General features: G+C 38.9%; 4 protein-coding genes across 4 annotated transcripts; 1 reads left to right on the forward strand and 3 right to left on the reverse strand.

Moving 5' to 3' along the window:
* The first annotated feature begins 555 nt into the window (after nucleotides 1-555).
* On the forward strand, nucleotides 556-9747 carry LOC101304453 (potassium channel AKT6-like). The gene is made up of 13 exons (XM_004292964.1): nucleotides 556-595; nucleotides 5747-5909; nucleotides 6015-6380; nucleotides 6463-6520; nucleotides 6763-7080; nucleotides 7213-7458; nucleotides 7554-7652; nucleotides 7774-7806; nucleotides 7919-8104; nucleotides 8252-8446; nucleotides 8552-8627; nucleotides 8731-9306; nucleotides 9461-9747. The coding sequence occupies exons 1-13, from the start codon at nucleotides 556-558 to the stop codon at nucleotides 9745-9747; spliced, it is 2643 nt and encodes an 880-aa protein (XP_004293012.1).
* On the reverse strand, nucleotides 1358-4345 carry LOC101297902 (cytochrome b-c1 complex subunit 7-2-like). Its single transcript, XM_004291446.1, has 4 exons — nucleotides 4150-4345; nucleotides 3911-4068; nucleotides 2227-2274; nucleotides 1358-1820 (listed from the first exon to the last, which is right to left on the reverse strand). The coding sequence occupies exons 1-4, from the start codon at nucleotides 4241-4243 to the stop codon at nucleotides 1752-1754; spliced, it is 369 nt and encodes a 122-aa protein (XP_004291494.1). The 5' UTR covers nucleotides 4244-4345; the 3' UTR covers nucleotides 1358-1751.
* A 671-nt stretch (nucleotides 9748-10418) lies between the features above and the next one.
* LOC101293458 (boron transporter 4-like) lies at nucleotides 10419-13728 on the reverse strand. Its single transcript, XM_004291432.1, has 11 exons — nucleotides 13625-13728; nucleotides 13455-13537; nucleotides 13137-13329; nucleotides 12906-13044; nucleotides 12659-12824; nucleotides 12387-12553; nucleotides 12118-12291; nucleotides 11510-12036; nucleotides 10974-11229; nucleotides 10740-10877; nucleotides 10419-10644 (listed from the first exon to the last, which is right to left on the reverse strand). Exons 1-11 carry the CDS (start codon nucleotides 13726-13728, stop codon nucleotides 10615-10617), a joined length of 1977 nt encoding a protein of 658 aa, XP_004291480.1. The 3' UTR covers nucleotides 10419-10614.
* Nucleotides 13729-16569: 2841 nt separating this feature from the next.
* LOC101293163 (probable 1-deoxy-D-xylulose-5-phosphate synthase, chloroplastic-like) lies at nucleotides 16570-21213 on the reverse strand. The gene is made up of 10 exons (XM_004291431.1): nucleotides 20921-21213; nucleotides 20263-20382; nucleotides 19999-20163; nucleotides 19606-19753; nucleotides 19005-19273; nucleotides 18437-18713; nucleotides 17908-18200; nucleotides 17522-17800; nucleotides 17034-17318; nucleotides 16570-16894 (listed from the first exon to the last, which is right to left on the reverse strand). Exons 1-10 carry the CDS (start codon nucleotides 21089-21091, stop codon nucleotides 16745-16747), a joined length of 2157 nt encoding a protein of 718 aa, XP_004291479.1. The 5' UTR covers nucleotides 21092-21213; the 3' UTR covers nucleotides 16570-16744.
* Nucleotides 21214-23078: the final 1865 nt, after the last annotated feature.

Below are 23078 nucleotides of genomic sequence, written 5' to 3' on the forward strand. Positions count from 1 at the left end.
ACCATATATACTGTAAATCTGTGATGGTAAACCGATAACTAGTCTATGAAACCTGATAGATTTTCTCAGTTTGTCCAACAGTCTAAACTGGAAAATAGGCACACAGAGAAAAAAAGAAGAAGAAATATTACCCTGACCACAGTGACACTAGTATGTGAAAGAGTGTGTGAGGACTCGCATAGTCATCGAGTCAAAAACAAAAACGAAATTTTCCCTTTCCTAAACTGGGAATAGAGAATCACGACTTATAGAAGTAAAGCAGATTTCCTCACACAACTTGGGGGTAAAACCTTATTCCTAAACTTCATAGGCCAAAGTTTGCACACTGATTCAGAGCACATAGAGTTCCGGCGGCTTTCATAATCAAATACAGTATGTTTCATAATCAAATCGCTTTACTTGCAGTTTACTACTTGTATATGTGCACCATCACTACATTTGATTCACGGATCCGGCTCCTCTAAAGTGAAGAGTCGGTGAAGTTAGTTAAATTTCATAAAATCTGGACTCTTTATCCGACTCCTCACTCTAGAAAAACCAGATCCTTGATTCACAATGGGGGATGCAAACAGTGGTGGCTTAGACAATATTGGCGGCCTAAAAAGTACCTATTTTATTAAGTGGCTAAAGTAATATCTACACCCTAACCGATCCAAGCATACTATCCTGATTGTACCACTCGTGGTAAGAAAACTAAAAACCAAATTATTAAGATAATCTCAATAAACATACATGCAAGGCCAGGCATATACACTATCCAAAACCAATGTAATAACATACATCAGACACAGAGAAATCGGTGTATTGAATATTTGAATGAGTTATATAGTTGGAGGCAGAGAGCATAAGGGCAAATCTCATAGAAGAAGTAAAGGAAGAGGCTAATGGCGGATTGGCGGATGGGATCGATTTCAAGTTTAACCCTAGCCTGCAGGATCTAATTTTGGTTTTGTTAATTGGATCACCTTTCCCTGAATGATAATTTCTAGCTTTAATAAACAATATCTGGCTGAAGAGAGGAACCTAATGAATAGTGCCACAACAATACTCGCGCAATGGATTTTAGAAGATAACATCAGTCATATCTCAAACAGAGCGAAAAGCAATTTTTAAAGACTATACTCCGAGTCTCCAATCTTGTTCTAAGAATAGGAATGCAGAACAGCATTATTGGAAAGTTTGAGAGTTTGAGAGAGCAAAGAAGCAGCATCTCGGGGGGTTAAATTCGTTTTTGCTTTGGCTAGTCCTTGGAAGACAAGGATAAACAAATCTGGTCCGACCAGAAAAGTCCTGCCTCACTTTCCATCCCCCAGTTTGACAGGGAAAGACAAACTTTGCAGGGAAAGATCAAGGTATTAGAAGCATAGATGGAAAGACAGCCACCTTTCCGAGGCAAACACAAATACTGAATACATTTACAAAGTACAACAGAACATAAACAGAATGCACCATCGTAGTGTGGCAAACAATCTTTGCACCCAATAGACAAACGAGCTTATTGAAATCAAACATATTGAAGAAGTCAAAAGTTCGATCATACATTATTATTGAAAAACAAAGGACTCTTCCAGTATATGAAAGCAATCCAGGAAGTTCCAATTCAGGTCCTCAAGTGCCCAATAATTGGGAAAAACTTATAGAACAAGAAAAGAATCCCCTTAAGGTATGGAAGCATCTACCAGAAACACTGCTATAATTTCATCCAAAGATTCATTTCCAATAAAAATTAGCTACACGCAACAATAACATGCTTATGGAATGGTGCGCTGATAGAGGGGCAAAGCTCCCAAAGCCTCACGCTCTGCCCTTTCCCTCTTCACCTGCAAGACAGAACAGCAGTTTATAATTAAAAAACAATAATCGCACGGAACATGTCAGAAATGAACTGAATAATCAAAACTTTTTTCAACACCTACTATTATTTCTATATCAACTGTCTTGTCATGTAATGAGGACAAAATTATTATGAGAAAATGAACTGACATTAGTATCCATCATATTTATAACCACTAAACATATGGTGAAAAACCTTGTATGTGAACAATAAAATGGGAAACTATATTTTCTTCCCATCCAGTTTGCATAAGGAAAAGATCCCCCGCCATTCTTCTATACTTTAGCTAGACCTTTGTTCAAAGAAGGAGATTTATAGCTAATCTAAGTGACACATGTACACAAGAAAAACCCAAGAGAATATAGTGGAAAAAGCAGAAAATAGGAATTCACCAGTGCCAGCATTTCTTGAAGGTAGCTTCTGAATGGAGTTTGCATAGCCTGCCAAAGAGCAAAGAAAAAAGTGTTTACAGACCTTTACACAGCAAGAGTATATATGCTTAAGATGGCATTTAAGATATGCAACAGATACTTCATACTTCATACTTCACACCCTAACACAGGATCCTACTACTTAATTATACAACTGTTCAGCGTTAGAACTTGATACCTACAGATTCATGATTCTATAGATGCTATTTACAATTGCAATGCTTTGCAACCTAATACGATCGTATGACTTGAACTTGCACAACTGCCATTATAAGCATTCAAATGCGACTTCGAATAAATAAACTTTAATTGTTATTCTGTTTTAACTTTCAAACCATTCTAACTCAATGCCAAACCGAGTCGCCATTTTGATCTAAAGTAAAGTTTGCAGGCCCCACTAATTCAGATAACAGTACACTACAACTATATAACAAAGTATAAAAAAAAGTTTATAGTACCAGGAATCGGCAAACTAAGAAAAATTATGTTTCACAGTATTAATTAGGAATTAAATTAGTAAAAAATAAAAATAAGTAGAATCCTGAACCAAAGCCAAATCCTAGTTGTTGTACCGAAAGATTGCCAATATTGAGCGAAAATTAACTTACCAAAGTTTAATGTACAAAGATAAACCTAGAAAGTTTAGGACTGACAACCAATATTACAAAATCTGGCCAGCAACGACTAGGATTACAAAATTTTCCCCTTTTCTCAAAAACTATATTAATTTTCCCCTTTCCTAAACTGAGACTAGATCGAGAATCACAACTTATGTTCAATAGGAATAAGTAGATTTTCCTCACACAACTTGGAGTAAGACCTTATTTCTACCTTATATAAAGAGCTACCTAGCCCCTACGAATCCATACACAGCTAAATCCAAGAAGTAAAACAATCTACGTTACAGACTGCAAATTGATCAGTTGAGTTGGTGAAGACAAGGAGCAAGGATATATCATGTTCAAGAAATCGCAAAAAAAGTATTCGAAAGGCGAGTCATCAAGCAATAACCACGCAGGTGACTCCTCCAACAAAAATGCCCAAAAGGACAACAATCAAACACAGAAATCTGATTCAAACTGCCATCAACCTCTATACATAATTCCTGGGGGGATTCCAGATATGCTGGACTTGTATAGAGACCACCACAATCATAATGTGCCAAACAGAAGAAGCAATAATAGTGGAAATAGGAGGAGTGCCAAAGAAGAAGTTCAACCTCCATACAATATTCCCGGGCCAATTCCTGATATGACGTCCTTGTATAGGGATGGTCTAAGTGACTCACTATATACCGGCCGGGGGAACTAAGAAGTAGTTAAGCATTGTCTTTATCTTTATCCAGAATTAGTTAGATCTTTAGTCACCAGCTTTTCATGTCCTTACAAATAATGTTGTGTGCTTTCGTTTAATCGGAACATTTAGTGGATTTTCTTTTTAAGATTTCAGACTTTTCGATTAATTGAAGAATACCTTCTGTTTCCATTACATTATCTACTTAATGATTCCGTCTGTGATCAAACAAATTCATCGAATTCGAGAGCACACAATCAAAATCGATATCAAACTTCTCAGCTAAAGCGATTAGAACATGGAAACAAACACAATAGAAAACCGAGACAAATCCAAAGTTCGAAATGAAAACCTGAAGATCTTCAGGGAGGTACTCGTGCTTCATGGAGAGGTCCATGGCGCGCTTCAGACGCTGGTTGCGCGCGTCGACTATCTGCCTGGGCAGGCGATTCAGAGCCTCCTTGATATCCAAATCGTAGTAGGGATCGTACAGATCGTCGTATCGAAGCCCTAGATTTCCCAAATCGAATCAGCACAACAAAAATCAAGTCAAAAATTAAGGAAGGTTAGGTTTTCAGAGAGAAGACGAACCGTAGTGACGGAGGCGCCGGGAGACGGCTTTCATGTGCTGGCGGGCGAACCAGTTCTTCCTTGGATCTACGAGCGACTGCAAAAACGACGCCATTCTTCTGCGTTTTGATGGTTCAAGCTTTCAGCCTGAGACTGAGCCTCTCTCCAAGGATCTAAATGAGGGCACCCAGGTTGTGGTGGCTATGCCTATGACGACTTCCAAATGCCTGCACGGCGTCGTTTTGATGATCAACATGGGCCTCCAACCTTTGGGCCCAATTATGTGCTGGGCTTGGATCCTTCAAAATATTCTCAACCGAAAAATCGAGTAATGTGTGCCTAATCAACATGCTTCTCTTCTATAACTTTATCATTTGTGTCTTCGTTTTTGGTAAAAGATTTGTAAGTTGGAATTTTTCATCTCTAAGTTTAGATATGAGCCCTACATTTTGTTTATTCGATGGGATTGGGATCCTGGCTCGTGTAAGATGGAAGGTAACTAATTAAAGTTAACCGAGCTCTGTAGAGAACATACCCTATGAACAACAAGAGGGTGATCCTTTAAGAAGAAGAAAAAGAAAGAACTAAAACTGACCATCAGTACAGACAGTACTGATATGCCAATCTTGCTTTGGTCTAAAAGATTTTGATTCTCGTTTTTCTCTTAACCATCCTCTCATCATGTTCCTACTTCATTTGACATGATATCCCGATTCATAGAACTATAGAAGAGTGATCGCTATTACACTTTACACTGTCCAATTCAAATCTCCTTTTAAAAGAGAATACCAAGCTAGCTTGTTCCTTTGTTTCAAATCATGTCCCTTGTAGTACCTCCTTTACTACTGCTTTGCTTAAGATGCTCGAAAACATGTCTCGTAAGATTATATGAAAAGGCAGACAACAGTGGCAATCACTATATGTATCTATATTAACATAAATATTTGTATAACTATAGATACATGTTGTGTATTGAAGATGTTCTAGTTAAGCTATTACGATAAACTCATTCTCGTACTTGACCGATATCTAGATGTTCATGTCGAATATCATTTATGAACGTGGACGATTGTCCTTAGCATTCTCATTATTCTCGTTGCTAGTCCACAAACTAATACAAAATTATTAGCAACATTATCAACAAAAATATTACTTTAGAAAAATAAAAATAACTGTGTTTTTGTAGTTGTTGTTGAGTTTGACTAGGCCATATAGTAGATGATCTCATCTACTCGGATCACAAACACGAAGATATTATTGTCGATTCAATCACCACCAATGTAGGATTCTCCTTTCCTCCGAGACTCCGAGTTAGGTTTGATAAATGGAATGAGACCCAAAGCAGCTAAACTTGGCTCACACTCTTTCTGTCTTTCATTCTTACCATGAGTGTCAGAGTGGCGAGTCCATAAAACCTAACAAACATGAGAGAAACGCAGACATATATTACTATTACCATGCACCATCCAATCTTACCAAACAGAGAGAAACACAGCCAAAAACCTAACCACAGTCTTGAAGAAGATGACCGTGATCAGTCCTAGCGTTACAATTTCAGACCCTCAGTCACAGTCATAGGCCAGAAATTAGGTCAAGAACAAAATGTTGCGAGATTCAGTGGCAATGTGTGGCCAAGAGCTGGAGCAAATGTCCAGTGTTGATCAGGGCAGTCAGTATAGCCTCTCCGATGGCATTCTACCTTCTCTTGGTGCTGCCTCTCGCAACCACCGCAGACCTAAACTACGTCGTTTCATCATCTCCCCTTTTAATCCTCGTTACAAGTCTCTTTCTCTCTGTCTCTCTAGGCTTCTAGGTTTTGTACATCAATGTGTTCTCTCAAACGGGTTGATGAGGTTTCTCTTTGTTTCTGCGTTTTGAATGTGCAGGCTTTGGCAGTCGTTTCTGATATTGTGGGTGTTCTACACGGCATGGGTGTGTCCCTTTGAGTTTGGGTTCCTGGACAGCCCTAGAGGACCTCTGGCTATTACTGATAATGTTGTGAATGGCCTATTTGGCATTGATATTATATTGACGTTCTTTGTGGCTTACCTTGATAAAACTACTTATTTGCTCATTGATTCCCCAAAGCTTATTGCTCTGAGATATGCCAAGACCTGGTTGGCCTTTGATATCATCTCCATCATCCCTTCAGAATTTGCTCAGACGGTTTTGCCTCATCCTCTTGCCAATTATGGATACTTCAATATTCTTCGGCTATGGCGTCTCCGAAGAGTCAGTGCAATGTTTGCCAGGTAGCTAGGGTGGTGTTAAGTCTTCATTTACAGATTAGATTGTCACATTCTTATCACTTTCTTCATTGTTCTGTTCTTGTAGATTGGAGAAAGACCGGAATTTTAGCTACTTCTGGGTTCGATGCAGCAAGCTTGTTTTTGTGAGTACTAATATGTTATGTTGCTACATTGTCGACATATTATGTTATGTTGTGAGATTAGGCTGTGAGTTGTTATGTTGCAAAAACTCTTGATTTGGATTATGACTAGTTGATGCCGAATTGATAGTCCGGTAACATATCATATCAAATATCTATAGAATTAATCAGTTATGAAAGACTACGGGGTTGTCTGATAACCATGATGCATATGATGATCATCATGCTCTGCCTATGGTATGTAGGTTACTCTGTTTACCGTTCATTGTGGAGGCTGCATCTTCTACTTCATTGCTGCGAATTATCATGATCCTAAAAGGACATGGCTTGGGCTTCTGACAGACAACTTCAAGGATATAAGTGTGTGGAACCGGTACGTTACATCAATGTACTGGTCCATAATCACGCTCACCACCACCGGCTATGGTGATTTGCATCCTGTAAATTCTCAAGAAATGATTTTCGACATCTTCTATATGCTCTTTAATGTTGGACTGCAAGCTTACCTGATTGGAAACATGACCAACTTAATCGTCCATGGGACTGCTCGAACTAGACAGTTTGTGAGTAACTAGTTTCTTACTACTATTTTCATGTTTTGCAAGTAGTCTACAACTCTACATCTTTGTCTTTCAAGCTAAATCCTTCCTATATTTTTTTGCCCTCACCTTGGACTTGTGTGCCTGGAATCACAGAGAGATAGTATTCACGCTGCCTCGAGTTTTGCAGTAAGGAACCAAATACCTGATCGCCTTCACGAACAGATGCTTGCACATTTGTGTTTGAAGTACAGGACTAATTCAGAAGGGCTGCAGCAGCAAGAGACTCTTGATGCACTCCCTCACGCTATTAGATCAAGTATCTCACACTATCTCTTCAATTCACTAGTTGACAATGTTTACTTATTCCAGGGGGTATCAAGAGACATGCTTTTCCAACTGGTAATCTTGCTCACAGTACTATATATTTCCTGCAATCTTGTACATAAATGCTACACGTACTTTGTTTTACTTCGATTCTGTGTCTTTGTTTTAAGGTCGCAGAGATGAAGGCCGAGTATTTTCCTCCAAAAGAAGATGTCATTTTGCAGAATGAAGCACCTACTGATATGTATATCGTGGTAACTGGTTCTGTGGTAAGGATAAGAAACACAGCATAAAAGATCACCGCATGTGAATCAAGGCCATGTATCTTCTTTTTTCATTTTCCCCTTTTAAAGTGACAGATAGCTTATGATTCTTTTAATTTTCGGACAGGAACTTATATTGCAAAAGAATGGAGTAGAAATGGCAAGTTTAAACTTTAGTGCCTTTTCATCACATAGTACTTGTCCTTCTTCATTCTGTAGAACACAATGTTGGTATTCTGAAGTGACGGATTTGTTGTTTGTGATGGTTGCAGGTGTTTCGTGAAGCAAAGACAGGAGATGTTTTTGGTGCCATAGGTGTTCTGTGTTACAGGCCCCAACTGTTCACAGTTCGGACTAAAGGACTTTGTCAGCTGTTGCGTTTGAACAGGACAAATTTCTTGAATATTGTTCAGGCAAATGTTGGAGATGGGACAATTATTATGAGCAATTTTCTTCACGTATGTCAAATATGTGCATTAGCTATTTATTTAGTTTCATTAGTTATGAATTTGATATGAGGAAGAAAATCTTTGACAATCAGAATATAGAATCTGGCCTATGCTGTATTACTGTATTACTGATGCATATATATGCCCTTGATGCAGCATTTGAGAGATGAGAAGGATCCCATAATGGAAGGAATTTTAACGGATGTAGAACATATGCTGGCTCGGGGAAAATCGGGTATGCCTCTTAGTTTAGGGTTTGCTGCAAAGAGGAGTGATGATCTGTTGCTACATCAACTGCTAAGACGGGGTGCAGATCCGAATGAGACAGACCATAATGGCCGGACAGCTATGGTGCACAAATTCTGTCTTCACACTTTTCCAGAAAATTGTTGCCTTTTAATTTGAGACTTGTAGCTTATTTTGTGTATGTATTTCCTTTCCTTCTTTTCAATACAGCACATTGCAGCATCAATTGGAAGCAAGCATTGTGTAACTTTACTTCTAGAGTACGGAGGTGATCCTAACATCAAAGGTATGATATGGTGCATAAGCAGGAAACAAAAAACATCAAGTGATGATGTTTCCTCGGATTGCTTGTATTACAAGTAATAACATCTCAATACTTTTCGATGCAGATTGTGAAGAAAATGTTCCTCTATGGGAAGCAATAATAGGGAAGCATGAATCTTTGATTAAACTTCTCTTAGAAAATGGAGCTGAGATTAGTGCTGGCGGTGTGGGACATTATGCTTGTACTGCGGTTGAGCAAAACAGCTTAGAGCTGCTCAAAGACATTGTCCAATATGGTGGTGATGTTACACTTCCCAAGAGCGATGGGACTACAGCACTCCATACAGCAATAAGCGATGGAAATGCTGAGATAGTTAACTTCCTCTTAGAACAAGGAGCTGATCCTGATGAGAGGGATAGCTATGGATGGAGTCCGAGGGCTTTGGCAGAACATCAGGGACATGAAGAAATAATTGAGCTATTTCAGAACAAATCTGGAGTTAAGAAACCGACTACTGCTTCTCAGCCTAACGATCCACACCAACCACGCCTTGTGAAGTTCCACAGTGAGCCCACAATACCACCCTATGTCCGGGATGGCAGGCCAAACTCACAAACACAGTGGTTTGATGATACTCGGATAAGAAGGGTCAACAACTTTCCCAATTCGCTATTTGGGATCGTGTCAGCTGCCAATAACGGTGAGTATATAACTTCCTGTCAATTCCTTAGAAATGTTGCTATGTTTTCCATTATTTTTCTCTGACTCACTTAATATTCGACTCACAATATTATGAGTTGTCTCACCAGCAAGTAACAATGCATTCATGCATTGTTTTAATTCTAATGATGCAGGTGAGAGAGACAAAGACCCTATCAAACCTGCAGCCAATTTTGTTCGTGGTGGCCGTAGTAAGAGCAAATATCCAGCCAGAGTTACTATTAGCTGTCAAGAAAAAAGTGGAACTTCTTCAAAGCTTGTGGTTTTGCCAGAGTCCCTTGAACAACTGCTTGAAATTGGTGCCAAAAAATTTCAGTTTTGTCCCACTAAAGTTTTAACCACAGAAGGTGCTGAAGTTGAAGATATAGAGCTTGTTAGGGATGGTGATCATCTTGTTCTTGTCGGTGATGGTGAGATTTGATGATGTGCCAAGGCCAAAAACCTAAAGTAATATATTCTGTCATGAATATTTTTCTCCATGGGATCTCAGGTACTCGTATCTAATCTGCTGTTGTACATAGCAATACTAAGGAAAAAGAATTGGATATACAATCTTCTATCCTAAACAGTAAACACTAAACAGTACTTGAGACTCTTTACAAACTATGCACAGAAGCTTCAAATGTTCTCCTCCATGTAATCTCAGGTACTCATTTCTGTATAATAATCTGCTGTTATACTGAGCAATACTAAACACTACTCGAGACTTTTACAAACTATGCGCAGAAGCTTCAAACTGATCAAACAAAGATCACCTCAACTGAAAGGCAACTTCTACAATAGAGAACCAAAGATATACTAAATGAATACTGGGATATAATCTGATTGTGGTTTAGCTACAGTTTTTTTGTTGTTGTAACTTTCAACCAGTTAAGTGAAATTTTAATAAATCACTTGGTTTTTATCAAAAATGGAGTTACACCTTTGGTCAATTTCGCATATAATTAAGTACAGTGTTCCTGTACCCTTTGGTCACTTGAGAGTTGAGACTCTTCACCACCCCATCCTTGTTCTACATTTGCTTGAACAAACAATTTCATTCCGTATGTGCTTTTCTTTATGACTTTGTCTTTTCAAATTAAGCCTTCCTATGCATCTCTTCTCTGTAATTTGTTAGTAACTTCTGCTATAACTGAGTGGCACAACATACAGAAAGACACATTTGTCAGCAGTCCTCAGAAGAGGAGCATACTGATCATCATCCTCTCATCATGATAAGGCACAAGGCAGAAGCTCAATCAATCAATCAATCGATCTATTTTCTTTCTAATCAGAAACCACTCTTTTCTCATATTCGGTGAGCATCATCGGGATGCACCTGCACAAATAATGGCAATATGGCATCACATCCGTTGTTAATTGTAGTACTAAATCACAAGAAAGGATAAAAAAAGTTGTCTTGCTTTAACTTACCTGAGAAAACCTGTCTTCGGTACTACTGAAGCTGGTCCTAAGCTTCAATTCGCCTCTGCTGGTTGTCATCTCATCCAATAACTCAGCGTCAAAGAAAGCGTCTGCACCCTCATCGCCACCTGCTTCAGGTGGTTTTTCCTGCTCACACAGAACACCAAAACATTTTTTTATCATCATAAATATACCATATATTTTATCTGTGGATGATAACTAGATGCAAGCTGAAAGACTTACTTGTGGAGCACCAGGACATTCCTCCCATTCACAAGAATCAAGTTCTTGAAGATGGGAAGGGGGAAAGAACTTCGGTAACAAATGTTGCCTTATGCTGATAAGAAGGAAGAATGGCAATGGGAACAATATTCCGGCTATTGGTATCCATGTCACCCCGAAACACATCAAAAAGTAAACCACTTGGAAGAGTGTGAATCCAACAATGTACTTGTACGGTACTAACTCCACAAATGAAGCATGAGAACCTTCCAAGACCCTGTCCAAGCCGATGATACAATGAGAAAATGAAAATCAAGCCTATGATCTAATCTCTAAAGTACCGTTGCATAGTGTACTTGACTGAGAAAACTGTCTGCAACACATTAAAAAGATTCTTATGGGGTCTCTAATATTCTCACTGTCTGTGAATCTAGATTGAAGTCCAATGTCTATGAAAACAAACAAAAATGGTCTAAATTAAGAGGTCTTGTTCAGTTGTTGTGCCTCCATACGAAATTGGAGTGAAAACTTTTGAACCACTTAAAACAATGACTTACTTGTAACGACGACTAGGGCTGATGAAGAGCAGCAGTACCCTCTCAAAGAACTGACTACCTGGAAGACTATCAATCGCCATGTAGGCAAAATATCCCCACAGAACTGAGGTAGGTATCATTTTGATTGCAGCTATTCCCAATATTGAGACTCCCACAAGAAGCGACTGCAAAAGGTTGCTCACTCTTTGCTCATTCACTCGAACAGGCAAATGAGCATCAATGTGTTTCTCAGGATCAAATTTTCCCTTCAAATCTCCCCCATCAGCAGCATTCATCACAGCCTCCTTCAAGTTTGCCAACTCCTTAGGATTTGGAGGAGAGCCGCCTTCCATCTCTATAAACACAGCCTCCATCCTTCCATAAATCTCAGAGTTGCTTCCATTTTCTTTCATGCAATCCTTAGCACTCTTCACCATCTTTTTTCGGATCACCTGCTTCCTTAGTGTTGCTAGACTCTTAGTGTGCATGGGGGACTGTGGAAGGACCCCATTTGATGGTGGAAGTCCAAGCAACCCACAAATCAATGTCTGTAACAATGAAAATAATCAGCATAGTCAGAACAGATATTACGAAAGAACAGAATAATTAATCAAGCTCCCAAAACACACCATTATTCCCAGCAGAAACAAATCATAATGGTATGCAGATGGTTTTTGAAGATTAAACTCCTTCTGCTGTGCTAGCTGTGAAGCTACACTGTGGTCGAAAAAGTATAGACCTGCTATCATAATGGCCGGTATAATGGCAGCAAAGATGTACGTGACAGGGACCTCCCCCATGTCCTGCAACCAAAATGTCAAGCCTTTGATTAGTGTCTTAGGCAATAAGTTTTACAGGGACCAGATATGAGAAGTCACTTGATGAAGAAAACTAATACCATTATGACTGTCCAGTGGTAAAGTGAATCTTTGTCCCATGGATATGGACAGAGGAGCCGCCTAGGAACTGCATGTGGGACTTTTCTGGGTACACCATAAGACATTGCTGTCCATACCAAGACCATAAGGGGAACCCCATAGTCAGCAATAAAGCTTCGTAGCCAGCCTGTATTAGTCACCCGAAAACAGCTATTTAGAATAACCAAACTACCAAAGCCAGTTCTGGTACAGAAGTTTCATGATGAAATCACAAAACATAAATATTTATTACCTGTACCATACAACCATGATCTTGCTTTTCTGCTCTTAAGAGCAGTCAAAAGCAGACCAAAGCAGAAAATAACCGCGAGCAAGCCATTGGTGTAGAGCCATTGAAATTGGAACTCCTCCTTATCCGGATCCTCTTCTTTTGGCATACTAAATTCGGAGACTACTCCCTGCCAATAAGCATGTGTGAGTGTTAAAGTGAATGCACTAGACTCAAAACTTGTTTTGTTTCTTGTTAAGAAGCTCAGTACCTTGATTGCCTCTTGGATGAAGAGCACTGAAATCAACATGCCGAAAAGCTCTCCTGCAATCCTTGTAAATCTGGATATAATGTTACATGCATTGAAAATTGCAAGAAGAATCAGCAGCAGTGATGTCCAGACACAAACCCTGTAACAAAAGTACAATATACAAGTCATGAACATCGATTTCTGAGCTACATTGGCAACCTCAAAAATTGAATAAAACAACAATATTCGTACCAACCAGTCCAAGCTAGAAATAACTCGCCGCCCAACTCCGGCCTTTTCTTGCTGAAAGTGTACATATAATTGTACATAATGACGGTTGGTTCAGCAACTCCTAAAACCAGCAAAGGCTGTCCGCCGAATAATGATTGGATGACACCACATATTGCTGTAGAAGCTAATGTCTCCACTGTGCTCAAGCTTCCCTCTACCAGCATACAAACATAAATTTCAGACTCCATTAAAAGCCTCAACCAAAAACACAGAAACTAGCTATAAACTAAAGCAAAATATTAGGTAGGCACAGAGTGGGTTTTTATTAAGGGATTTTACCTGTATCTCTACTCAACTGCTCCCCAAAGGCGATCACTGGAAGCGCAGAAGCAAAGAAAATGTAGAAGGTTGGAGCTAATATCCTGAAATGGAGTCAAAACACTATGAACTAAGCCAAACAACAACAAATCAATCAGACATCGAAACTAAGATCATAAGATTTAATTTACCTAAAACCAGAACACATTCCACCAATCCAGTCCTGTTTATAGCATGCTTTTCTTCCTTTAAAATCATTGACAATACCCTTGAATGGACTTCTGATGCTGTCCATTCCTGTTTTGCATAGAAAAAGAAAGGATTAGAAATCTCAATTGGTTTCATCAAATTTATATCCAAGTTATGTGAATCCCATTAGCATTAGGTGAATTACATGACTCGAAAACACAAGAAACAATATAAGCACTGCCATAGTGTGATAGAGACACAAATGTGAAACAAAGTTTGATACACCAAAAACACGAAACAGAACATGGGTCTGCATGTTTGATATTAAATCATGTTACCTTAAAAGAGGGTTTGGTTTGGTTGATTATGAACAATGTGGGACGTGACAGGAGGCGGCGGCGGATGAAGAGAGAGGTAGACAGAGAGTGTTGTTGTGTGTGTGTGTGTTGCCGGCCGGGGAAGGGTCGCCGGAGGTCTCAGACACTCGTGTTAAGGGGTGCAGGGACAAAGGGATCCCCTCCCTGTCCCTCTCTCCTTGATATTAGAAAACGTGTGTCTCTGTGTTTCTGGCTGTCTTGCTTCTCAAAATGTTTGGTTTTCGAGAAAGTTTCGGAGATATAAATACAGACGAGGAGACGAGGAGGGATGCATGCAGAAGGAGGATCGAGTTCGAGTTGACCCGAGGACGAGAAGCTGACGTGGAGGAAGGGGATTGGCTGGAGGAGAGACGAGTTCGGAGAGCGCGTAACTGAGAATTTGTATGGTTTTTGTGTCGACCTTGACTGCGAGTTTGTTTTTGTGTTTTGTTCTTCTAGGTGTTTTTTAGGGCTCAACCATGAAACTGAAATACAATTCTGACAGAAAATCCGTTCATGATCTACAATTTTTCTTAATTTGATTTTGGGTGTTCTTAAATTGTTGTGGGATTTTATGAGTTTTCCTTTTACTCAGATTTACATAGATCCTGAATTTATTTTTCTTCTACTTTACAATATGATATGTCACAAATGCTATTAGTTAAAATCTTTGAAACGTCGACTCCAACCGAAACTTCCAATCTTTAATATATAGAACGACCGGAAGAAGTTTATAATAACTAGTCATTCGTGAATGACATATGCAAACTAACAAATTAGGAAGTTTAGGAAGATTTATTTCTTGTCTTCTTGTTTTGTCATACTCACCACACAAAAGAAAAAGATGTTACAACGTACTTCACTATATAAGAAGAAATAATACAGTGTTAGCTAGCTGTTTGATAGACAAAAAATTGAATTATTTTGAGGTCATGGTCATCGATCAGCTAGCCTAGCCTCCCCTTAAGAACATGACATGTACGTTCTGATCTGGTAGCCTAAACTTCTCCTCCCAACTCCGCGTGGATTAGATATGATCGAGTATGCTGTCCTTTCTCTTCTGGGATATCTCTGTCATTTTTGTTTGTTATATACCAACCCTGGTAACCCACCTATACGCATCAATTCGAACCCTGATGACTTTCTCTTCTCTTCGAAAATTTACAGAAGAATAGAAAGAGAAGGACAGCATGTTACTCTGTCTAGCAATGAAGACACAGCTTTCATGCAGATACGTACAGAAGATCCTAGCTGAGCACAGCTTGGTTTTAGCTTTCGCAGCTTGACTGTAAATGCATGCATGCATGACTACTGATCTGCATGCACAGATCTTCGTTCATATCAGTGTGACACCGACTTGATCTGTTGGAGTCCACATCTTGCGGGTCTTCATGTTCATTGTGCTGCCCTAGCTACTCCCATACGTCCTCGTTTTGCAACTTTTGAAGTGGTAATAACTAGTCCCACGATGAGAAAGAATCAGAGAAAAGAAGAGGATTTGCCTTTACCAGCCTTCACATGATACAATTCGATATCCACCTATCTTCAGTTGCTTTGTTTGTGAAGTGGGAAGTGGGAAACCTAATCTTGCGCAAAAACAACATATCTTCTCTCGAGCCTTGTGCCTCTAGTTAGCTTTGTAGTACCATCCGGGATTAACTTAACCACATTTAGCTAGCAATTGGCAATCCGGGATTAACTTAACCACAACTAGCTAGCTAGTGCGTTTAGTGTAAAGTTCATTTCAAATTTGGATCCAATAACAACGGACTTGCTTGATCGACTAACCTGAGTGCCCTGTAAGAGATCGATGATTGGGTTTGTGGTCCTTCCAGATATTCAGGTATCCTGGTAGTGGAATCAATCGGTGGAGTTTGCGAGTGTCGAGGTTTACCTAATTTTTGGAGAAAATATATACTTGGCCGTACGTAGAGCTTCTATAGCATACTTTAGTAAAACAACACGTTTATTAGTTAGGTTTTGTTAGATCAAGGATGTAACTCCAACCAATGGACTAGATCGACGAAGATAATAGATTGTTATAGCTGTGCATTAGCACAAACCCATGTTGGTTCTAGTTCAACCTCCTTTAACAATTAGCATATACATAATGGGGGAGACGTAATCTCTCACACTATGCATATGATTCATAAAGCAAAACTGACCCTCATTTCAACCAGTGTCCGTAACAAACACTTAAACTACTTTTGGGGCAGTTTCGTTATGGTTTTCCATGACTCACCGGTCATAGTTACTGGAAATGGGTAAACATATCTGCTGGTATATCTTGACTGCGTACATGTAGACCCTAGTGAGTCATAATTCATCCATCCTCTGTTCTTAGCTTCGTTGAATTATGATTTAAGATCTTTAATTCATTTCGCAATATACATTATATGTTTCAGGGTTGTTGTGAACTTCTGGGAAAGTAGGCTTATTGTCATTTTATAGGCCTCTCTTGCCGGCCACTAACCAACTAAGTTATCCCAGACGCAATGTAACAACTAACAACTAACAAAGAGACACCAACAATGAAATTTTGCATGTTTATTGGTGAGGATATAGCTGCACAATATGGTATATTTGGCATCAGCAATTGGAAGTACTTTTAACTTTAACATATCAGACACGTAGGTATATACAAATTATTGGTACATGTACAAGTTAACCATACTTGTGTAGAGTACACATTGCTTGAGCTTCAATCTGTATTTTCCTTTTCTTCTGCTAAGCAGCACAGCCTCTAAGGAAAGAAAAAGCAGGCCTCTAGCACATTAAGTGGAGGGCTTCACGATTTCGGCCAAGCAAACTTAACGCTGTTGCAGCTATGTGGTGTCCAGTCAGCCCAGCAATAGCTAGCTGTTCACTTGGGGATGCATGCTCAATGTAGTTGTCCGGTAAAACAATTGGTCGCCACTGGAAAGTTGATTAAAACAGAGAAAGGTCACAATGTGTTCACATTTAAGGTCTGCATTTGGTTGATGCATGCTCCATCACCGGAGCAGGATCGGATACATAAAGAGAATTACCAAAACCATGTTGCTGAAAATATTACCTTAATTTTTCCATCCAGCTGTCCATCAAGCGAAAAAAACTGTGCAACATGCGATCCAAATCCTCCAATAGACCCTTCCTCAACCGTGATCAGAAATGAATGGTTTTCACAAAGCTGTCTAAGAAGCTTGATATCTAAGGGCTTGCAGAACCTCGCATCAGCAACAGTTACCTCAATGCCAAGCTTCGAAAGAAGAGACCGAGCCTTAAGGCAGTTCTGAACCATTGACCCATAGCCAAGCAAAGCCACATCTTTACCCTCTGCAAGAATTTTTCCTTTTCCAATCTGCTCAGAAGGACAAACGAATTAAAACAGAGGCATCAAAAGAAGTTACATCGTCTAAAATTCCTTGATTATACTATATATATATATATTTATGACAATGTACCACCAAGTTCTTAGATATTTTTTTTTTTTGGCAGAGAGTGGTAGTGGTATTACATAGTACTAGTTCTTTCTAAGCTACAAAGCTAAATAGCAACAAGTACCTCAATGGGCATCCCCCTGCAACTAGAATGATCCATCCCAACAATGGCACCCCTAGGATATCGAAAGCAAACTGGGCGATCATCAATGCTGGCTGCAGTGGCCACCATGTTGGCAAGCTCATCCTCATTGGATGGTGCCATGACAATCATGTTGGGTAAGCATGACATAAATGTTATATCAAATGCTCCACACTGCATGGGACCATCAGATCCTACCAAGCCCGCACTCGTTATGGCAAAACGCACTGGTATTCTTTGCCGATCTACATCATGAACCACCTAAAAAAGGCCACGACAAAATGAGCCTCAGGGATATCATCGTCATTATTCTTTCAAATTGTTATTATATAATTATTATAAAATCAGCGATGTGAGAATTTTTTAACCTGATCATAAGCTCTTTGTAGAAATGTAGAAGGGATTATGCAAAATGGCTTCAGCCCCCCACGTGACAAACCAGCAGAAAAAGTAACTGCATGTTGCTCAGCCATTCCCACATCAAAAAACTTATCAGGAAATCTTTCACGGAATAGTTCAAATGATGTTTCCATATGCATCCCAGCATGAACAGTCACTATATCTTTGTCCTTCTCTGCCTCCGTAACTAAAGCCTCCACAAAGCAATCGCTATAAGTTCGACGGTGCATTCTGGGCGCTAAATCAGCAGAACTACTTAAACCTGCGTGGTTTGGGAAGTGTAAAATGACATATATGTCAGATCGAATTAAACACGGCTTTTATCCTGTACATTTCAGAGAGGCCGGGAAACAAGAGAGAAATTGAGAATCACTAAAGAGCGTGAACCAGGGCCAAGCCTCAAGTAAGAAATATAACCTCAATCCCATCCTAACGTTTGCCACAGCATTTTGTAGAGAATATGAAACCAACATCAGAGAGCAAACGAGAAAGGCATACCTTCCGGATGCTTGTAAGCCCCCTCAATCTTCGGGTTGTTTTCCACTCCCCGATTTTCTTCTGTTATTACATGAATCAAAACAGGACCCATTGAATTCAAAGATGCCACTTGTTGTAGAACACAAATCAAGTCTTCGATGTTGTGTCCATCAACAGGGCCAATATAATACAATCCAAGCTCTTCAAATAGTGTTGCTCCAAGCGGACCCACCATACCACGTGCATACTCATCAACTTTAGCAGCCAATTCATGCATACCAATTCTTTTTGTAACATCCTGAACAAAAAGGAGGAATCAATTCACAGAATGAAAAGCATAAGGCATAAAGCTAAAGACAGTAACAGACAATATTTCAAGTCTCAAAATCTACCACAAAAAATACATCACTTTTTAGATCCTAAATCAAAATCAAATAACTTTGGCATGGTTAGATAGCTAAATTACCAATTTTTCTTTTTCTTTTTCCTGTTGGACCAAGACTTCTCTTGCAGTCCACAAATTATTAAATAATCTTCTATCTCTGGCAGAAGGCTTGATTAGATTAAAACTGCAGAGAGCTCAAAGTACCTTAGCAACTTCTCTAAACCTCTGAAAGGATTTACTTGACTGGAGCTTACTGAGGGTACTGGATAGAGCACTAATAGATGTCTTGGGGCCCTCTTCAATCTTAGGGTGTAAAGAATGCCTACTATCATTTAGAATCACAACCATATTTGAGTCGAAATACCCTGCATTACCCATCGCCTCATAGACCTGACCAGCCATAGTTGTACCATTGCTGATGACTGTGACAATACGCTCTCGCTTCCCTTTTATATCCCGTGCAATTGCCATCCCTGTAGTAAAATCATTTGTATCAAGTTCAATTTCTTGAGTATGGTTATAAAAATAAAAATAAATAAAAAACGAAAAAAAACCCAGTAATGTGACGGTAAAATTTTCATAGGGCAGTTTTAAAAAAAGAAGAAGAAGATCAAAAACAAAGTTTGATCGACTCTAAAAGGATAATAATATCTTCACATAAAACAACACTGATATGGGAAAAACATATATGACTATTAGAACATCTACAAAAGCACACTATTCAAGATACATTGAATACAAGCGTGAACTTTCTTGGAAGACAGTTAATTATCACAAACAGGAAAGTATGAGAACAATGTCCTACCAAGTCCAGCCGAAACACTGTTGCACCCGTGACCTGCCCCAAATGGATCATATTCACTCTCCGTTCTAGATGCAGAAACAGAAAGACCATTCCTTTGCACTGTATGTACGAGGGCCCGCCGTCCTGTTAGAATTTTATGAGCATATGTCTGCCAGCACAAGAGATAAGTTTTCAATTTTTATTCATATAATCACCACAAAATAATAATAATAATAATAATAATAATAATAATAATAATGGTAAATGGACTGGACCAGCTGGGAAACATTCAAGTAAACAAAGGAGCCAGCTATATCAGCATAAACAAAGATTGATTTCATAGTAATCTATAATTTGCACATCTCTATGAACTAAGCGTTCATACAAGTAGAAAGATATGTGTTATGATCTTACTTGTTCTACGGCATCCCATAGTATCTTGTCGACAGGTGCATGGAAAACATGATGTATAGCAACTGTCAACTCTGTTACTGCCAAACTGGCTTTGAATGACTTCTGTGTTTTCAGCATTATAGATGATAACTCTAAACGGATTTCATCAGATAATTGCTTCAGTTCCTGCACTGATCATTCTGAGGTGAGTAAAAGCTGTGAATATAAGTACAAGCACAAGCACAAGCACAAGAAGCAAAAGTATGTTAATGCCTCCAAACTAACTTTAAGGGACAAGTTCTTCAGGTGCATAGGATTTTCAACTAAATCGAGAATGGGTGTTGAGGCTTCCTCCGGGAAGAATTCACCACTATCAGGTAGAGAACATATTTGAGTGACTGTTTCCTGCATCAAGGAAAGGGAGATATTAACTGCCTATAAATAATACAAACATTCTACAGATTTTAAAGGTTTCATACTCTCATTGATCCCGATCAACCAGTATAGTCGTGCTTGTGCATCGATTTTAAATCATTCGAAATATGATCCGGGCTATAAATCAAACTAAAAACAACATATCTATTGGGAGCCAGAATTTACTTGACCATTTGAAACCTTCCACTTATGGTTAATTTCAATTCTCATCTTTCTTATGCAAGACTCAATCTTTTATGTTTCTGGACATCCTGAAACAAAGTCTTCACTCACCCAAAAAGAGTAAAAGACATAGTAAAGCTAGAGACATACATACATTACCACCCACCCACTAAATAGCATAAACTCAAATATGATATCACAACACTGGTGCATTGGTGCCTCATAATTACAAACACAGCTCATACAAAATCATATCTAATTCTCTCTCTGATTCTCAGTTTCTGGGCAATCATGCAGATGACCATAACATTAAACAAGAGAAACATGGGGAAGTGAAAGTGATTACCTTTGATGACATGAAGGAAGAAGCAGAACTTGGGTACAAGTTGGTTCTTGGAAATTCCACATGAAGTGGAAAACAAGCACCAAACAACTGCACCTTATGAGAGAAAGCTCCAATCTTTCCATAGCAACGAGAAGAAACTCCAAATGGGCACCCAGCAGAAGCACTACCCATCACAAAAACCAGCTCTCCCAAATCAAATGAATTTGAGAAATGATGAGGAACCAAAGCATATAAGGGTAATAAGTAAGAAGGGTGGAGGGTAATAATGTCCAAATGGAGGAGAAGAGACAGGAGAAGAGTTGCAGAAAAGAGGGAGTTGGGAAGTAGAGACCAAGTGGGAAATGAAGAGAGAGGTTGGAGTGGAGACAGAGAGGGAATCAGTGGGAGAGTATCTATTCGCAAAATAGTACAAAAGGAGATGAAGAAGAGATAAGAAGCATGATCCGGGTCGGAGCCTCCGTTTAGGACCATACGTAACCGGCCACGTACATTGGCTTCGGCAGTCCGGGGCCTTACAACACCTACAGTGCCACGTGATGTTCTAGATACAGAGAATAATTACTCCTCAAGGTGTGTGTTTGATTTTTTTCCATTTTTTTTCTTTCTTTCGTCCAATTATTATTTGCTTTCTTTTTCTGAGAACTATTTGCATAGATTACTTGTAAACAGTTTGTGAGTAATCTCTTATCACCAAGAATGTCATTTGTGAGTAACGTGGAAGCCATTCAAGTACAACTTTAGACGGTTTGTTTCACAAAAATCGTCTCCTCATGATTTTTTTTTCTTGATGGAATCATGTGTCGTCTCAATGTCTAATCAAATATGTTAAATTCTTTTTAGACAGGAGTGTACACTTCTAATCTTCCAACCTTTGAGAGCTCTAAAATTCGAGAATGAGGTCATCTCGTATTCTCACTGCCCCTTTAACCAAATTTACCATCACTAAAAACCTATTACCTAGTGCCTGGTGACTGCAAATTGTTCCATCAGATTCAACTATTAAAACAATGAAACTTACTAAATGACATAATTCTTCTATGTTTTAATTAACTATTCATATCAATAACGTTTGAAAGCGAGCACATCATCACTTGATGAATATAGCATCAGTGTAAATCACAACATATAGTTATCATCTGATTCTTTTAGAGGTACTTATTGAACTATGAATTTTTGTTTGTTGAGATCTCCGATAGTACAACGACGTCTCTAGCTAGTTGGTTTGTTGCATCTAAACAAAATATTTGTTTTGTCAGCTAGCCTGTGGTTAGGACTTACGAACATGGTGATTATTTTTGCAAAGTTTTATCTAATTTGGAGATCATTTGGGTATCGAATTAGATTAAATGAATTAACTGAATAAAATTTATCTAAACGGAACCTTTCATGTAAATCACAATTACAGAAGCTCAAATGATCTCTAAATTGGATAAAACATTGCATAAATGATCTACACAATATATAGACACTGAACGGTGGAGATTTGAAAATGTGACCTAAAAGTGAGCGAAATGGGAAGCCTCACATTTTAATTTCAAAGCGGTGTCCCGCTCTGGAATGGAACTGACACGACCCACCCCGAATTTCACCCTGAACCCGGAGTAAGTCGTGCGGGGACCACCTCCAAGGAAAATTTACTGAAAAGATTGAGAAAATCTCTCTTGAAAATGGACAACCCTAACTCGAAAATTCCAAATTACACTCTTAATACAACACGTCCAAACATCACATAATTATCCTTCAGAAATTCTAAACATAATATACAATAATCCCAAAGTATTCAGAGTTACTAAACACTAGCGGAAGCAAGAAAACACTAGTAGGTTAAACAGGTAACCTACTGATGAAAACTGGCGGAAATGCGGGTGACTATGCCTCGCCTCCTACTAGATCCAACCCGAACTCTGCAGACTGGGCAATTTAAAACGAAAGACCCAGGGGAAAACATTTAATAACGTTAGAGTGAGTGGACAAAAATAAAATAATAATTAAGATATTTATGTTTCCCCAAATTAATTTCTAAGGAAAAATCGAATGCATGCCGCAAGCGATAAAACTTTTATCTCATAAAATATCGAGCCTCTCAGACTCTATAATATATGTATGTATTTACACTTGTCCATACTCCCTATATAAATTCATGGGTCTATATAGGGCT

Source organism: Fragaria vesca, linkage group LG2, assembly GCF_000184155.1.
Source record: "Fragaria vesca subsp. vesca linkage group LG2, FraVesHawaii_1.0, whole genome shotgun sequence".
Taxonomy (NCBI): domain Eukaryota; kingdom Viridiplantae; phylum Streptophyta; class Magnoliopsida; order Rosales; family Rosaceae; genus Fragaria; species Fragaria vesca.

Coding starts and splice junctions, on each gene's coding strand:
- LOC101304453 (XM_004292964.1), top strand. CDS start 556: ATGGGGGATGCAAACAGTGGTGGCTTAGACAATATTGGCG. Junction 7,081..7,212: donor CTGCTCGAACTAGACAGTTT/GTGAGTAACTAG, acceptor CTGGAATCACAG/AGAGATAGTATTCACGCTGC. Junction 7,807..7,918: donor AAAAGAATGGAGTAGAAATG/GCAAGTTTAAAC, acceptor TGATGGTTGCAG/GTGTTTCGTGAAGCAAAGAC.
- LOC101297902 (XM_004291446.1), bottom strand. CDS start 4,243: ATGGCGTCGTTTTTGCAGTCGCTCGTAGATCCAAGGAAGAACTGGTTC. Junction 2,275..3,910: donor ACCTCCCTGAAGATCTTCAG/GTTTTCATTTCG, acceptor GCTCTTTGGCAG/GCTATGCAAACTCCATTCAG. Junction 1,821..2,226: donor TTCAAGAAATGCTGGCACTG/GTGAATTCCTAT, acceptor TCTGTCTTGCAG/GTGAAGAGGGAAAGGGCAGA.
- LOC101293163 (XM_004291431.1), bottom strand. CDS start 21,091: ATGGGTAGTGCTTCTGCTGGGTGCCCATTTGGAGTTTCTTCTCGTTGC. Junction 20,164..20,262: donor TGAAGAACTTGTCCCTTAAA/GTTAGTTTGGAG, acceptor TGATCAGTGCAG/GAACTGAAGCAATTATCTGA. Junction 18,714..19,004: donor GGTTTAGAGAAGTTGCTAAG/GTACTTTGAGCT, acceptor CTTTTTGTTCAG/GATGTTACAAAAAGAATTGG.
- LOC101293458 (XM_004291432.1), bottom strand. CDS start 13,728: ATGGACAGCATCAGAAGTCCATTCAAGGGTATTGTCAATGATTTTAAA. Junction 13,330..13,454: donor GCAGTTGAGTAGAGATACAG/GTAAAATCCCTT, acceptor GTATGCTGGTAG/AGGGAAGCTTGAGCACAGTG. Junction 12,292..12,386: donor ACCACTGGACAGTCATAATG/GTATTAGTTTTC, acceptor TTTTGGTTGCAG/GACATGGGGGAGGTCCCTGT.